At 34.7% G+C, this 12,392-nt stretch overlaps 1 protein-coding gene across 2 annotated transcripts in view; it reads left to right on the forward strand.

Moving 5' to 3' along the window:
• The window catches only part of HELLS (helicase, lymphoid specific), a 49,477-nt gene that overhangs the window by 6,843 nt on the left and 30,242 nt on the right, over positions 1-12,392 (forward strand). For both annotated transcript variants that reach the window (XM_036886499.2, XM_036886500.2), the window contains exons 4-10: positions 4,324-4,380; positions 5,643-5,679; positions 5,769-5,833; positions 8,064-8,105; positions 10,859-11,083; positions 11,447-11,629; positions 12,208-12,351. In XM_036886499.2, the coding sequence (XP_036742394.2) occupies positions 4,324-4,380; positions 5,643-5,679; positions 5,769-5,833; positions 8,064-8,105; positions 10,859-11,083; positions 11,447-11,629; positions 12,208-12,351 (753 nt within the window). The remainder of the gene's footprint in view (positions 1-4,323; positions 4,381-5,642; positions 5,680-5,768; positions 5,834-8,063; positions 8,106-10,858; positions 11,084-11,446; positions 11,630-12,207; positions 12,352-12,392) is intronic.

A 12,392-nucleotide genomic window follows, 5' to 3' on the forward strand; every position in this document is an offset into this window, starting at 1 on the left:
TTGTTCCTCACAAAGCCAAAGTCCTTTGAAGGCCTACAAGACAGTAAGCAGTCTGGCTGTCTCCCTCACCTTACCTTGGGGACCTTATTCCAGGTTCCTTTGGGCCTTTGCACTGGCAGTTTCCTTCTTGGAACCCCCTTCTTGGAAGATGTCTGTCTGCATAGCTTATTTCATCATCATCATCCTCAAACGTTGGCTTAAATGTTTTCTCAGTGAGGCCTTACCTCATCGACTCTAAATGGAGTGCTCTCTGACACCTCCATACACATTCTCTATCCCCTTTACCTTGTTCTGTTTTTCCCATTGCACTTACCATCCAATATGCTATACAGTATAACTTTATTGTCCACTATACTGTATGAAGATTATAAAGCATGCATATTTTGAGACTATGGTAAATCCCTGTGTCCCCTTCAGTCACAGTAAACAAATATCAAGATTTTGCTGCATTTGCTAAACTCTCTTTTTCATTTATTGAAGCACTTTTTTTTTCTTTTTTATTAATCTACAATTACATGAGGAACATTATGTTTACTAGACTCCCCCATTGTCAAGTCCCCCCCACACGCCCCATTACAGTCACTGTCCATCAGCGTAGTAAGATGCTGTAGAATCACTACTTGTCTTCTCTGTGTTCTACATCCCACCCCATGCCCCCCCTACATTATGTCTGCTAATAGTAATGCCCCTTTTTTACCCTTATCCCTCCCTCCCCACTCAGCCTCCCCAGTCCCTTTCCCTTTGGTAACCGTTAGTTCATTCTTGGGTTCTGTGAGGCTGCTGCTCTTTTCTTCCTTCAGTTTTTTTCTTTGTTCTTATACTCCACAAATGAGTGAATCATTTGATACTTGTCTTTCTCCACCTGGCTTATTTCACTGAGCATAATACCCTCTAGCTCCATCCATGTTGTTGCAAATGGTAGGATTTGTTTTCTTCTTATGACTGAATAATATTCCATTGTGTATATGTACCACATCTTCTTTATCCATTCATCTAGTGATGGACGCTTAGGTTGCTTCCATTTCTTGGCTATTGTAAATGGTGCTGCCATAAACATAGGGGTGCATATGTCTTTCAAACTGGGCTGCTGCATTGTTAGGGTAAATTCCTAGGGAGTGGGATTCCTGGGTCAAATGGTGTTTCTATTTTTAGTTTTTTGAGGAACCTCTTTACTGCTTTACACAATGGTTGAACTGATTTACATTCTCACCAGCAGTGTAGTAGGGTTCCCCTTTCTCCACAACCTTGCCAACATTGTTGTTTGTCTTTTGGATGGTGGCCATCCTTACTGGTGTGAGGTGATATCTCATTGTGGTTTTAATTTGCATTTCTCTGATGACTGGCGATGTGCATCTTTTTATGTGCCTGTTGGCCATCTGAATTTCTTCTTTGGAGAAGTGTCTGTTCAGATCCTCTGCCCATTTTTTAATCTGGTTATTTGCTTTTTGTTCAGGTGCATGAGTTCTTTATATATTTTGGATGTCAACCCTTTATTGGATGTCATTTATGAATATATTCTCCCATACAGTAGGATGCCTTTTTTTCTATTGATGGTGTCCTTTGCTGTACAGAAGCTTTTCAGCTTGATATAGTCCCACTTGTTCACTTTTGCTTTTGTTTCCCTTGCCCGGGGAGATATGTTCATGAAGAAGTTGCTCATGTTTATGTCCAAGAGATTTTTGCCTATGTTTATTCTAAGAGATTTATGGTTACATAACTTACATTCAGGTCTTTGATCCATTTCAAATTTACTTTTGTGTATGGGGTTAGACAATGATCCGGTTTCGTTTTCTTACATGTAGCTGCCCAGTTTTGCCAACACCAGCTGTTGAAGAGGCTATCATTTCCCCATTGTATATCCATGGCTCCTTTATCATATATTAATTGACCATATATGTTTGGGTTAATAGCTGGACGCTCTGTTCTGTTCCACTGGTCTGTGGCTCTGTTCTTGTGCCAGTACCAAATTGTCTTGATTACTGTGGCCTTGTAGTAGAGCCTAAAGTTGGGAAGCAACTTTAAGCTGGCTTAATGAATGCTGGCTTAATGAAGCCCTTTTTAAACCTTTAAATTGTAAAGTGAAATAGATAAAGTCAATGAGTTATAATGAAGATACCCTGCTTTATTCTTCCTTCTCAGGATTGCTTTGGCTATTCGGGGTCTTTGGTGGTTCCATATGAATTTTAGAACTATTTGTTCCAGTTCATTGAAGAATGCTTTTGGTATTTTGATAGGGATTGCATTGAATCTGTAGATTGCTTTTGGTAGGATGGCCATTTTGACAATACTAATTCTTCCTAGCCAAGAGCATGGGATGAGTTTCCATTTGTTAGTGTCCTCTTTAATTTTTCTTAAAAAGTGTCTTGTAGTTTTCAGGGTATAGGTGTTTTACTTCCTTGGTTAGGTTATTCCTAGGTACTCCTTTTGATGCAATTGTGAATGGAATTGTTTTCCAGATTTCTCTTTGTGCTACTTCATCGTTAGTGTATATAGTAAAGCAACAGATTTCTATGTATTAATTTTGTGTCCTGCAACTTTGCTGTATTCCGATATTAGTTCTAGTAGTTTTGGAGTGGAGTCTTTAGGGTTTTTTATGTACAATATGTCATCTGCAAATAGTGACAGTTTGACTTCTTCTTTACCAATCTGGATTCCTTGTATTTCTTTGTTTTGTCTAATTGCCGTGGCTAGGACCTCCAGTACTATGTTGAATAACACTGAGGAGAGTGGGCATCCCTGCCTTGTTCCCAGTCTTAGGTGAAAAGCTTTCAGCTTCTCGCTGTTAAGTATGATGTTGGCTTTGGGTTTGTCATACATGGCCTTTATTATGTTGAGGTACTTGCCCTCTATACCCATTTTGTTAAGGGTTTTTATCATGAATGGATGTTGAATTTTGTCGAATGCTTTTTCAGCATCTATGGAGATGATCATACGCTTTTTGTCTTTCTTTTTGTTGATGTGGTGGATGATGTTGATGGATTTTTGAATGTTATACCATCCTTGCATCCCTGGGATGAATCCCACTTGATCATGGTGTGTGATCCTCTTGATGTATTTTTGAATTCAGTTTGCTAATATTTTGTTGAGTATTTTTGCATCTACATTCATCAGGGATATTGGTCTGTAATTTTCTTTTTTTGTGGGGTCTTTTCCTGGTTTTGGTATTAGAGTGATGCTGGCTTAATGAAGCCCTTTTTAAACCTTTAAATTGTAAAGTGAAACAGATAAAGTCAATGAGTTATAATGAAGATACCCTTTTAACCACCTCTAGGAAACATTTTGAATCCTTCCGGTTCTTGCTTTTAAAAGTTTGTTAGAAGACAGCTTTCAGTCTAGGAATAACCTGGCCCCTCTTCTGAGCACTGTTCTTTTTTTTTCGTTTTGTTATTTTTGCTTGACCAAGCTTTTTAAAGTATCATTGATATACAGTCTTTTTGGTTTCAGATTTACAGCACAGTGGTTCAGCAGTTAACCCACATTATCAAATCCTCACACCCTCTAGTGCAGTTACTATCAATCAGCATAGATGTTGGAATCATTGACTCTGTTCTCCATGCTGTACTACTCTCCTCATGCAACCAATTTACATTGTAGTTGCAAATTACCATTCCCCTTAGTCCCCAATCCCTCCCCCTTTGTAACTTCTGGTCGCTTCTCAGTGCCTTTGAGTCTGCTGCTGTTTTGTTCCCTCTGTTTCTGAGTACTGTTCTTGATGCCCTGTATGTTAGAGGCCTTTCTACTTTGGCTGGCAGGAATCTGAATTGTTCATGATCCCTTTGTGAGTGTAAGGATTGTCCACCTCCTTTTTCAGTGGTTCTCTTCCTGGCCTTAGTTTTCTTTCACTCCTGCACTCATCAGTGCTCAGCTTAAAGACTCACTGCATATCGTCAGATCTTTCTTGTGTGTAGCCCTCTTGTTTCTGGTACTTGAACCCTGGTTATGCGAGCTGCTCTATTTTGTATTCTTTGTCTCCTCAACTTGGAAACTGTTCAGCGTGTTTGGGTTCTCCATTATTTGCACTTGGAAAGGCAGTAAGTTGAGCAATCAGAACATTGTTCTCATTTGTTCCCTTCTCTCAGTGTTCGCTGTCCTTTGCTGCATGTTGTCTGAAACCATTATTTAATATATTTTATCTGGATTTTAGTTGTTTAAGGAAGGAGGGTAAATCTATTTCCATAAAGGAACCATAAAGATTTGAAGTGCAAATTCTCATTTGTTTTTTAATTTTTATGTTGTTTCTTCATTATGAACATGTTATTTGTGATTTCGAGTGTTTAATACTTGCATTTCTATTTGTGACATTAAGAAAAAATTATCTTACAGGAACAGAAGAAGAAAGAGAAATTGGAGAGAAAAAAGGAATCTTTAAAAATTGCTAAGGTAATAATTCATAGTGAACTAGAAAATTTGTGTACAGTACCTTAAGTACTGAAATAATTCTTTTTTGTATTCTTTTGACTTTATTGATTATCTATTTAATTTGAACCTTCTTTATCTGAAAACCTGTCTTTATTCCAGGCTGCATAGAAACATGTTAATATCTGTTCAGTATTTTAGGTTTGGAAGGAGAGCTAAGTATGACCTGATCAGTTTCTTATTCTGTGGACTATTTTCATATTAGCAAAATACTGTTCTCTGATGTGGGAAAAATGTGCAAATGTTTTATACCTCAAGACAGTTTATAAGTGGCCACCTCTTTGGACCTCATAATGATTACTCTTTCTCCTTAATGCTTCTAACCCCATCATGTCAACTTGAAGCCATAACTGTAATCTGAATTTTTACCTTGTACATAGATGCAACAGCGGAGACAAAATTACAGCAGATAGCGTATCTGCTAATAGTTACAAACAAGTTACAGTAGGGAAATACAGAGAAAGGTTACCTGTTCGTTAAGTATAATAGTGAAGAGTTTGTAGATGTGGTTCACCTCCAAGTAACATTTACTTGGTTTTCTTTATCATTGCCTTTTAATATGTTATATCATAGAAGTCTTTAGAAGACTGTTACTCTTTTTTAATTGCAGTATAGTTTATATACAATATTATATTGGTTTCAAGTATACAGCACAGTAGTTCATCTGTTAGACACATTAAGTCCTTACCCCAGCTAGTGCAGTTACTATCTGTAAACATAGGAAGGTGTTACGGAACCGTGCTATATTCTCCATGCTACACTGTCATCCCTGTGACCAACTTATATTACGATTATTTTTGTTCCTTTTGTCCCCCTCCCTGTCCCTATCCTCCTATCTCAACTGCCCCCCAGAGTAACCACTAGTCCCTTCTCAGTGTCTATGAGTCTACTGCTACTTTGTTCATTTTTTTGTTTTTGTTTTTGGATTTCACACATGTGAAGTCATATGGTATTTGTCTTTCTGTACCTGGCTTATTTCATGTAGCATGATATCCTCTAAGTCCATCCATGTCACAAATGGCAGGATTTCTTTTGGTTCTTTAGCTGAATAATCTTGTTGAATATACATACCATCTCTTCTTTATCCATTCATCTATGATGAACCCTTTGGTTGCTTCCATATCTTGGCTATTGTAAATAATACAGCAATAAACATAGGGGTGCATATATCTTTTTTAAATCAGGGATTTTGCAAAAACTGATAATTCTAAATCCTTGTTTTGTAGGGTAGAAATCCTGTTGATGGAAGTGAGGAAAATCCAGGTGAATTTCCTTGTTTTGGTTTTGAAAAATAGGTGTTTATATTTTCATTTTAATTGCTATCAACAAGAAAATGATTTTCTTTTTTACAGTTACAAAAAAGAAAAGAGGAAGAGAAGATGAATCATACAATATTTCAGAGGTCATGTCAAAGGAGGTAAAAATGTGAAGGGCACATAAGATTTGAGGTTGAGTAAAAAAAAGCTATGGTGGGTTTTGAACCACTTTAATGCTACAGGTTGCTGTTTCTTGAATTTCAACCTCTTAAGTGTTTTAGGAAGAAGATGACACCATCTTCATGTTGTAAGAGAAGAGTGCACTTGGAATAACCAGAAATTGTTATAATTACTTACATCCTGAAAACTTTACCTGAAGAACTTTGTTCTTATTCTTAGTTGAAGACCTTCAGGGAGCTAAAATTACATACTAATTCCTAAAACCAGTTCCATTTTCCACCTTCTCACTTGTTACTTAATTAAATAAGAGCCTCTTCAGTATGAGAAACCTTAGATACTCCTTAAGTATATTTTAATGCATCACTGTCTTGAATTTAAAAAATTCTAATCTTATTACCTACTTCATCTTTTACCTGAAATCTGAACTCTTTAGATCTTCATAAAGTATAAAATAAAAAAATTCACACAATACTTCTATTTAGGGATACACTCTGATATTATCCTTTTTAAAATTTTTTATTTAAAAATAAGAGCAGAATCAACTTAACTGATTATAGATCACACTCAGCCTGCTGTTTGAAAACACCATTAATTAGGTGTATTGAAGTTCAGCCAATCACACAGCTGCTAATTTAATACATCAGATGATTATGGCCTATCTGCAATGGGCAGACTGGCATTAGTAAGATCAGTTATCAAAGAAAAATAAACACTGCTGTCCTTTGCCTACATCCAGTGAAAAATATACAGAAGTAAATAGTCAATTACAGTCGCAACATTACATGCTTTTGAGCTTACAGAGGGGCTTTTAACTCAGGCATGAAGTTAATAAAAGTTTTCATCTGTGAAGCAGCATCTACGTTGAGGCTTAGTTAAATTACTTAAAGGTTGGGAGGTGGTTAACAGGGAAGTAGTAAAATCATGGAAGACAGTGCGTAAGTGTTGTGTAGAGAGACAATAGCTTTTGACAAACATTCAGAAGCAAGAGAGATCCTGGCATACTCAAATAAAAAAGTATATTTGTCTCCAGTTCGTGTGTAAATGAAAGGGTAGTGAAGAATGAAGCTGTGGAGGTAAGCAAGGGCAGGAATTAACAATAGTTACAAGGTTTAATTTTTAACAAGAATACTTCATAGATGGTGATGTATTTGTGTTGATTCATTCACAAATTGTTCTCCAAAAAGCTTCAGCTTATGTAGTCATTTTAAAAGACAACTCTTCTCTTCCCTTTTAAAAGTCCTTTAGTCTTATAATTTGAATGTCTATGCTAAGATATTATTTTACATAAACACATGACATAACATACATATGTATGTATGTATGTGTCAGCCATTTACTGACATCTCCTATCATTGACCCATACATATTAAATTTAAGATACACTACTCTTCTTGCTTGAGATGTACTGTAACTATATCTTCAATGATTATGCCCTGATGACAACTTATTCAGGTAATTTGATGTAACTCCTAAGTCACCAGGTGACACTCAGGTATTGCTTATCTCCATACCCTTAGCATCTAGTCAGTTCTTCAGTATCAGAACACTTCATTCAGTATTTTAAATTTATTTGTCTTTGCCTCTTTCTTAGGACTGTGAACTCTAGATTTGTATCCACAGAGGCCTTATTAAGTGGGTTGGAGTTGGAACTATAATACATTTGGGAGTGAATTATTGAATAACAAGCATAGCCACAACTTGACTCCAGAGAAGAGTTCAGAAACCTTTTGTAAAGGGCCAGATAGTAAATGTTTTTGGACTTTAAGTAGTTTGGTGGTGCCTACTCAACCCTGTACTTTGCCCAAAAGCAGCCATGGACAAACTAAACAGTTAAGCCTGACTTTGTTCTAAACAGGCTGCTAGCTGGAATGGGTCCACAGGCTATAGTTTGCCAGCTTCTGTACGAGAGGATTGTTGCCATGTATGAATATGGACTTAAGTTTATTCAGATAAACCTGAATTTAAAAAAAAAAAACCTGGGAAACTCAGAGTAAATAACTCAATTTTTAAGTGTTGCTGACTAATTCAGAATTTTATTGAAAGACACTCTAGGCTCAATTTTGCCTGGCATCCACAATTTTACTTAAGTCCGCATTTTAATTACCTTGAGAGCTTTATCACCATTTCCTAGCATAAAGTTATAACAGATAAATCTTGAATGAATAAATGAATGAACCATGTACATTATCATTTTGTTTTTCAATTTCCTAGGAAATTTTGTCTGTGGCTAAAAAAAATAGAAAGAAGAATGAGGTAAGCAATCTGTAATAGACATTAAATTTAGAAGTCATTTGCTTCCCTGATTATGAGCCCTTATTCTTTAATCTCCAGCTAACCTAGTTCTTAGCTTTAAAAAAAAAAAAAAATTCATTTCTTTCTTATCCTACCATGCTTCTTTCTTAATAAATCAACTTCATGTGTTCTCTTACATGTTCCTTAATGTGTATATATTAATTTTTGGATCTTTGGGAGTCTAGCAATGATTCATGGGCTTAGAACCATATGGACATATACATTCCACATATACATGTTAAAGCTTGTGTATGTGAGGGATGCCTCAGTCTTGTTTCTGGCCTTAAAGATTTTCCATTGCTTCTGTTTGGAAAGGCTTGTCCCAACTCATGTCCATTTTATGTAGAGATTCGTTGTTATCTGGGTATTCACTGTCAAAGTCCCTACAATGACAAGATTCCTTAGGAAAGAAAAAATAACTGTAACAAGAAAACATTCACTAAGGGTTATAAAAATTAATTTACCTTGGGATTAATCCCTAGGTCCTTGGGATTAATGACATAATTATAAAATAAGAGATAATCTGTTTGGCTATCATAATTTTGTTCAAAATATATACACTATAGAAGTAGTGATTTTTATTTGTTGGATTTAAGGATGAGTTTTGATGAATTTATATATTAAATGTAAATAAGAATAAGCATCTTGATGATACTTAGTTGCAGTTTTAAAGATGAAGTCGTAATATCTACCATGATATACTATGGAAATTTGACCTCATTTTATAATATACAGTAAATCAGCAAACAGTATTCATTCTGATGAATTTTGACAAATATATACATCTTTGGAACCACATGCAAATCAAGATCTAGACCCTCTTCATGGTGGAAGGATGTCTTGTATCCCTTTCCTATCATTTCCTTCCTACAAACTTAGGTGAATACTTTTTGACTTCTATCACTGACTAGTTTTGCCTGATTTTTTAACTTCTATATCAAGCTGACTTACAAATGAAATACAAATATGTATTTTATTTCCTACTACTTTTCACTCACTGTGGCTGATACTCATTTGTGTTTACTACTAGTTAGTATCTTATTTTTTCTACTGAGTACAATGCCATTAAATAAATATTATGATTTCCTCATACTTTGGATGGGCATTTCGATTGTTTCCAGTTTATGACTAATATGAATAAGGCTGCTATAATAATTTGTGTGTAAGTCTTTGTGTGGACTTGTTTTCATATTTCTTTCATATACCTAGGAATGGAGTTGCTGGGTCATATGATAAATGTGTATTTATAAGAAAGTACAGATCTTTTTCCAAAGCATTCACACCATTTTACTGTCAGCAGCAATGTGTTAAGAAAGCATAAAAGTTTCAGTTTATGTTATTGCCAACATTTTATGTTAGTCTTTAATTTTAGCCACTGTATGATTGTGAAATCTCAGGTGTTCTTATTTTTAATTTTCTGAATTACTAATAATGTATATTTCCATGTCGTTAATGGCTGTGTGCATGCAATCTTTTGTATATACTCTTAATTTTCCCATTTATTGGGTTATTTTTTTGTACATACATTCTGCTGTGTACAAGTTCTTTGTCAGATTTATGTACTGTATTTTCAATTTGGCTTGCCTACTCATTGTCTTAATATCTTTTAATAAGCAGGAATTTTAAACTTTGTGATAGTGCAGTTTATCACTTTTTTTTGTTCTTATTTTTAATTTTCTGAATTACTAATAATGTATATTTCCATGTCGTTAATGGCTGTGTGCATGCAATCTTTTGTATATACTCTTAATTTTCCCATTTATTGGGTTATTTTTTTGTACATACATTCTGCTGTGTACAAGTTCTTTGTCAGATTTATGTACTGTATTTTCAATTTGGCTTGCCTACTCATTGTCTTAATATCTTTTAATAAGCAGGAATTTTAAACTTTGTGATAGTGCAGTTTATCACTTTTTTTCTTTTGGCGCTTAGTGCTTTTTGTCTTGTATAAGAAACCATTGTCTATCAGGCTTATCAAAATATTCTTTGTTCTAAAAGCTTTATGTTTCCAGGTTTGATATTTCAGATTTAATAATCATCACAAACTACATATGGAGTGGTGAAAATCAAGATTCACATTTTTACAGTTGAATATCCAGTTTTGGCATTATTTTAAAAAGCCTCTTCTAAGATTTCGTTTGAATTGGCTTTATCCTTCTTTTCACATTCTTAAAATGGAGTTGTGGTCATTGCTAACCAATAAAGTTTGTCATTGATCATAGTTGGTGCTGAATGTCAAAGATAAATTGACACTCTTAAATGGTGTGATATAGTGAACTTTTTAAACTTCATTTACCTTGCCCTGAAAGTAACTACTTAAGTGGACATAAATATTTCTGTGTTCCTTGAAAGGAATTTTTTTTTTCTTAAAGACATTATTCATTATCTTTGCTGTGGGTGAGGGAAATTTAAGAAAATAGTTAAATTCTTGAGAGCACATTTTAGAGACTTGAAAGGGGAGGTACAATCGTAAAAGTCATTTCAAAAAAGTATGTGCCTCTAATCTGTAAAGGTTATTTTCAGAGTTTGTTTTTCTTTCCCCATTGACCTTGTGTTTGAGGGAATGGAGGTAACTATCTCTAGGGTTTTATTCAACATCGTTTTATTTATCCATACCTAATCACTGAGACTGGGTAAATTTTGATTAGTAGTTAGATTTTCTGATAGAGGATAGTAGTGTATCAAACTTATAATAAAAATTTTTTTGTTTACAGGATGAAAGCTCCTCTTCTAATCTTCATGTAGAAAATCTTCAGAAAAACAAAGATTCAAATAGTATAATTAAAGATAGATTGTCCCAAACGGTTAGACAGAATACTAAATTCTTCTTTGACCCAGTTCGGAAGTGTAATGGAGAGCCAGTACCCTTTCAGCAGCCAAAACACTTCACTGGAGGAGTGATGCGGTGGTACCAGGTGGAGGGCATGGAATGGCTTAGGGTAATAAATTCTCGTTTTTAATACAAGATACTGGTTCATTTCTGTACCATGACCTATTAATGTCATGTAACACAACTTGAGTTGTTCTTCGATGCTTAATTTTTATGTTAAACATTTGTGTGTAAATACTTATTTTCTGATTTATTTAACCACAGTATATTTTTTAAAGTGAAAATTATCTGAATTCAAGGTTACAGCATTTCAATGGCTTTGATAACAAACTTCCCACAAGTGTTACTGTAACTTAGAGTGTGAATTTGTCAGCCTCATCATAATTACCATATTTGGGTAAAAAGAAGAAATAAACTTATTCAATAAGGTTTTATATCAGAATTTAAGTACAGTATGTATTATTTTGTCCAGATGCTTTGGGAAAATGGAATTAATGGCATTTTAGCAGATGAAATGGGATTGGGAAAAACAGTTCAGTGCATTGCTACAATTGCACTGATGGTTCAGAGAGGAGTACCTGGACCTTTTCTTGTCTGTGGCCCTTTGTCTACACTTCCTAATTGGATGGCTGAATTCCAGCAATTTACACCAGAGGTAAGACATGTTTCTTTTGTTAAATACATTATTTTCAATAGTTCATACTATTATGTTTTGTTTCCTGAATTGTAGCTTTCTCACTATAGTTACATTGATTTCTGCATGAACACTACATTTTGCTTGACTTGTCTTTTAACACAACAATGCCTACTTTAAGTTTATATAGAAGAATAGGTATTAGTATTCTCAGATATTTGCTACAAATATCCCCAGATGATTTTCAATGTATTGGATAATTTGATTGACCTGAGACAAACTTAGGTAGAATTGTCTGTTTATTCTCATTACAGTGTGCTCCTTCCATAAATGTGTTGCCTTAGCCACGTCACTGCCTTAAGTATATATATTCCAGAATTAGCTTTGCCAACTACCTTGCCTAACACTTCAGTTGTTTTTGTGGCTTTTTGATTCTCCCATAATGGTAAAATAATCTATTAGAATTGACTGCCTCACTTTGTTATACAAAAATTGAACTAAGATTAAGTCAGATTACCTTTTTACCTCAGAAATGATTATTTTCAAAATTGTTTATGTTTTGTTCTAAAATTGTTATGTATCAATGTAAAATCTTATAGATTCCTACTATGTTATATCATGGGACCCAGCAGGAACGTCAAAATTTGGTGAAGAATATTCACATGCGGAAAGGGACACTGCAGGTTTATCCTGTGGTAATCACATCATTTGAAATAGCCATGAGAGACCGAAATGCATTACAGGTATGATTGGTCTTCATTGGATTCTTTGTAATTGAAAAATC

The sequence above is a fragment of the Manis pentadactyla genome, chromosome 8 (genome assembly GCF_030020395.1).
Source record: "Manis pentadactyla isolate mManPen7 chromosome 8, mManPen7.hap1, whole genome shotgun sequence".
In the NCBI taxonomy this organism is placed as follows: Eukaryota; Metazoa; Chordata; class Mammalia; order Pholidota; family Manidae; genus Manis; species Manis pentadactyla.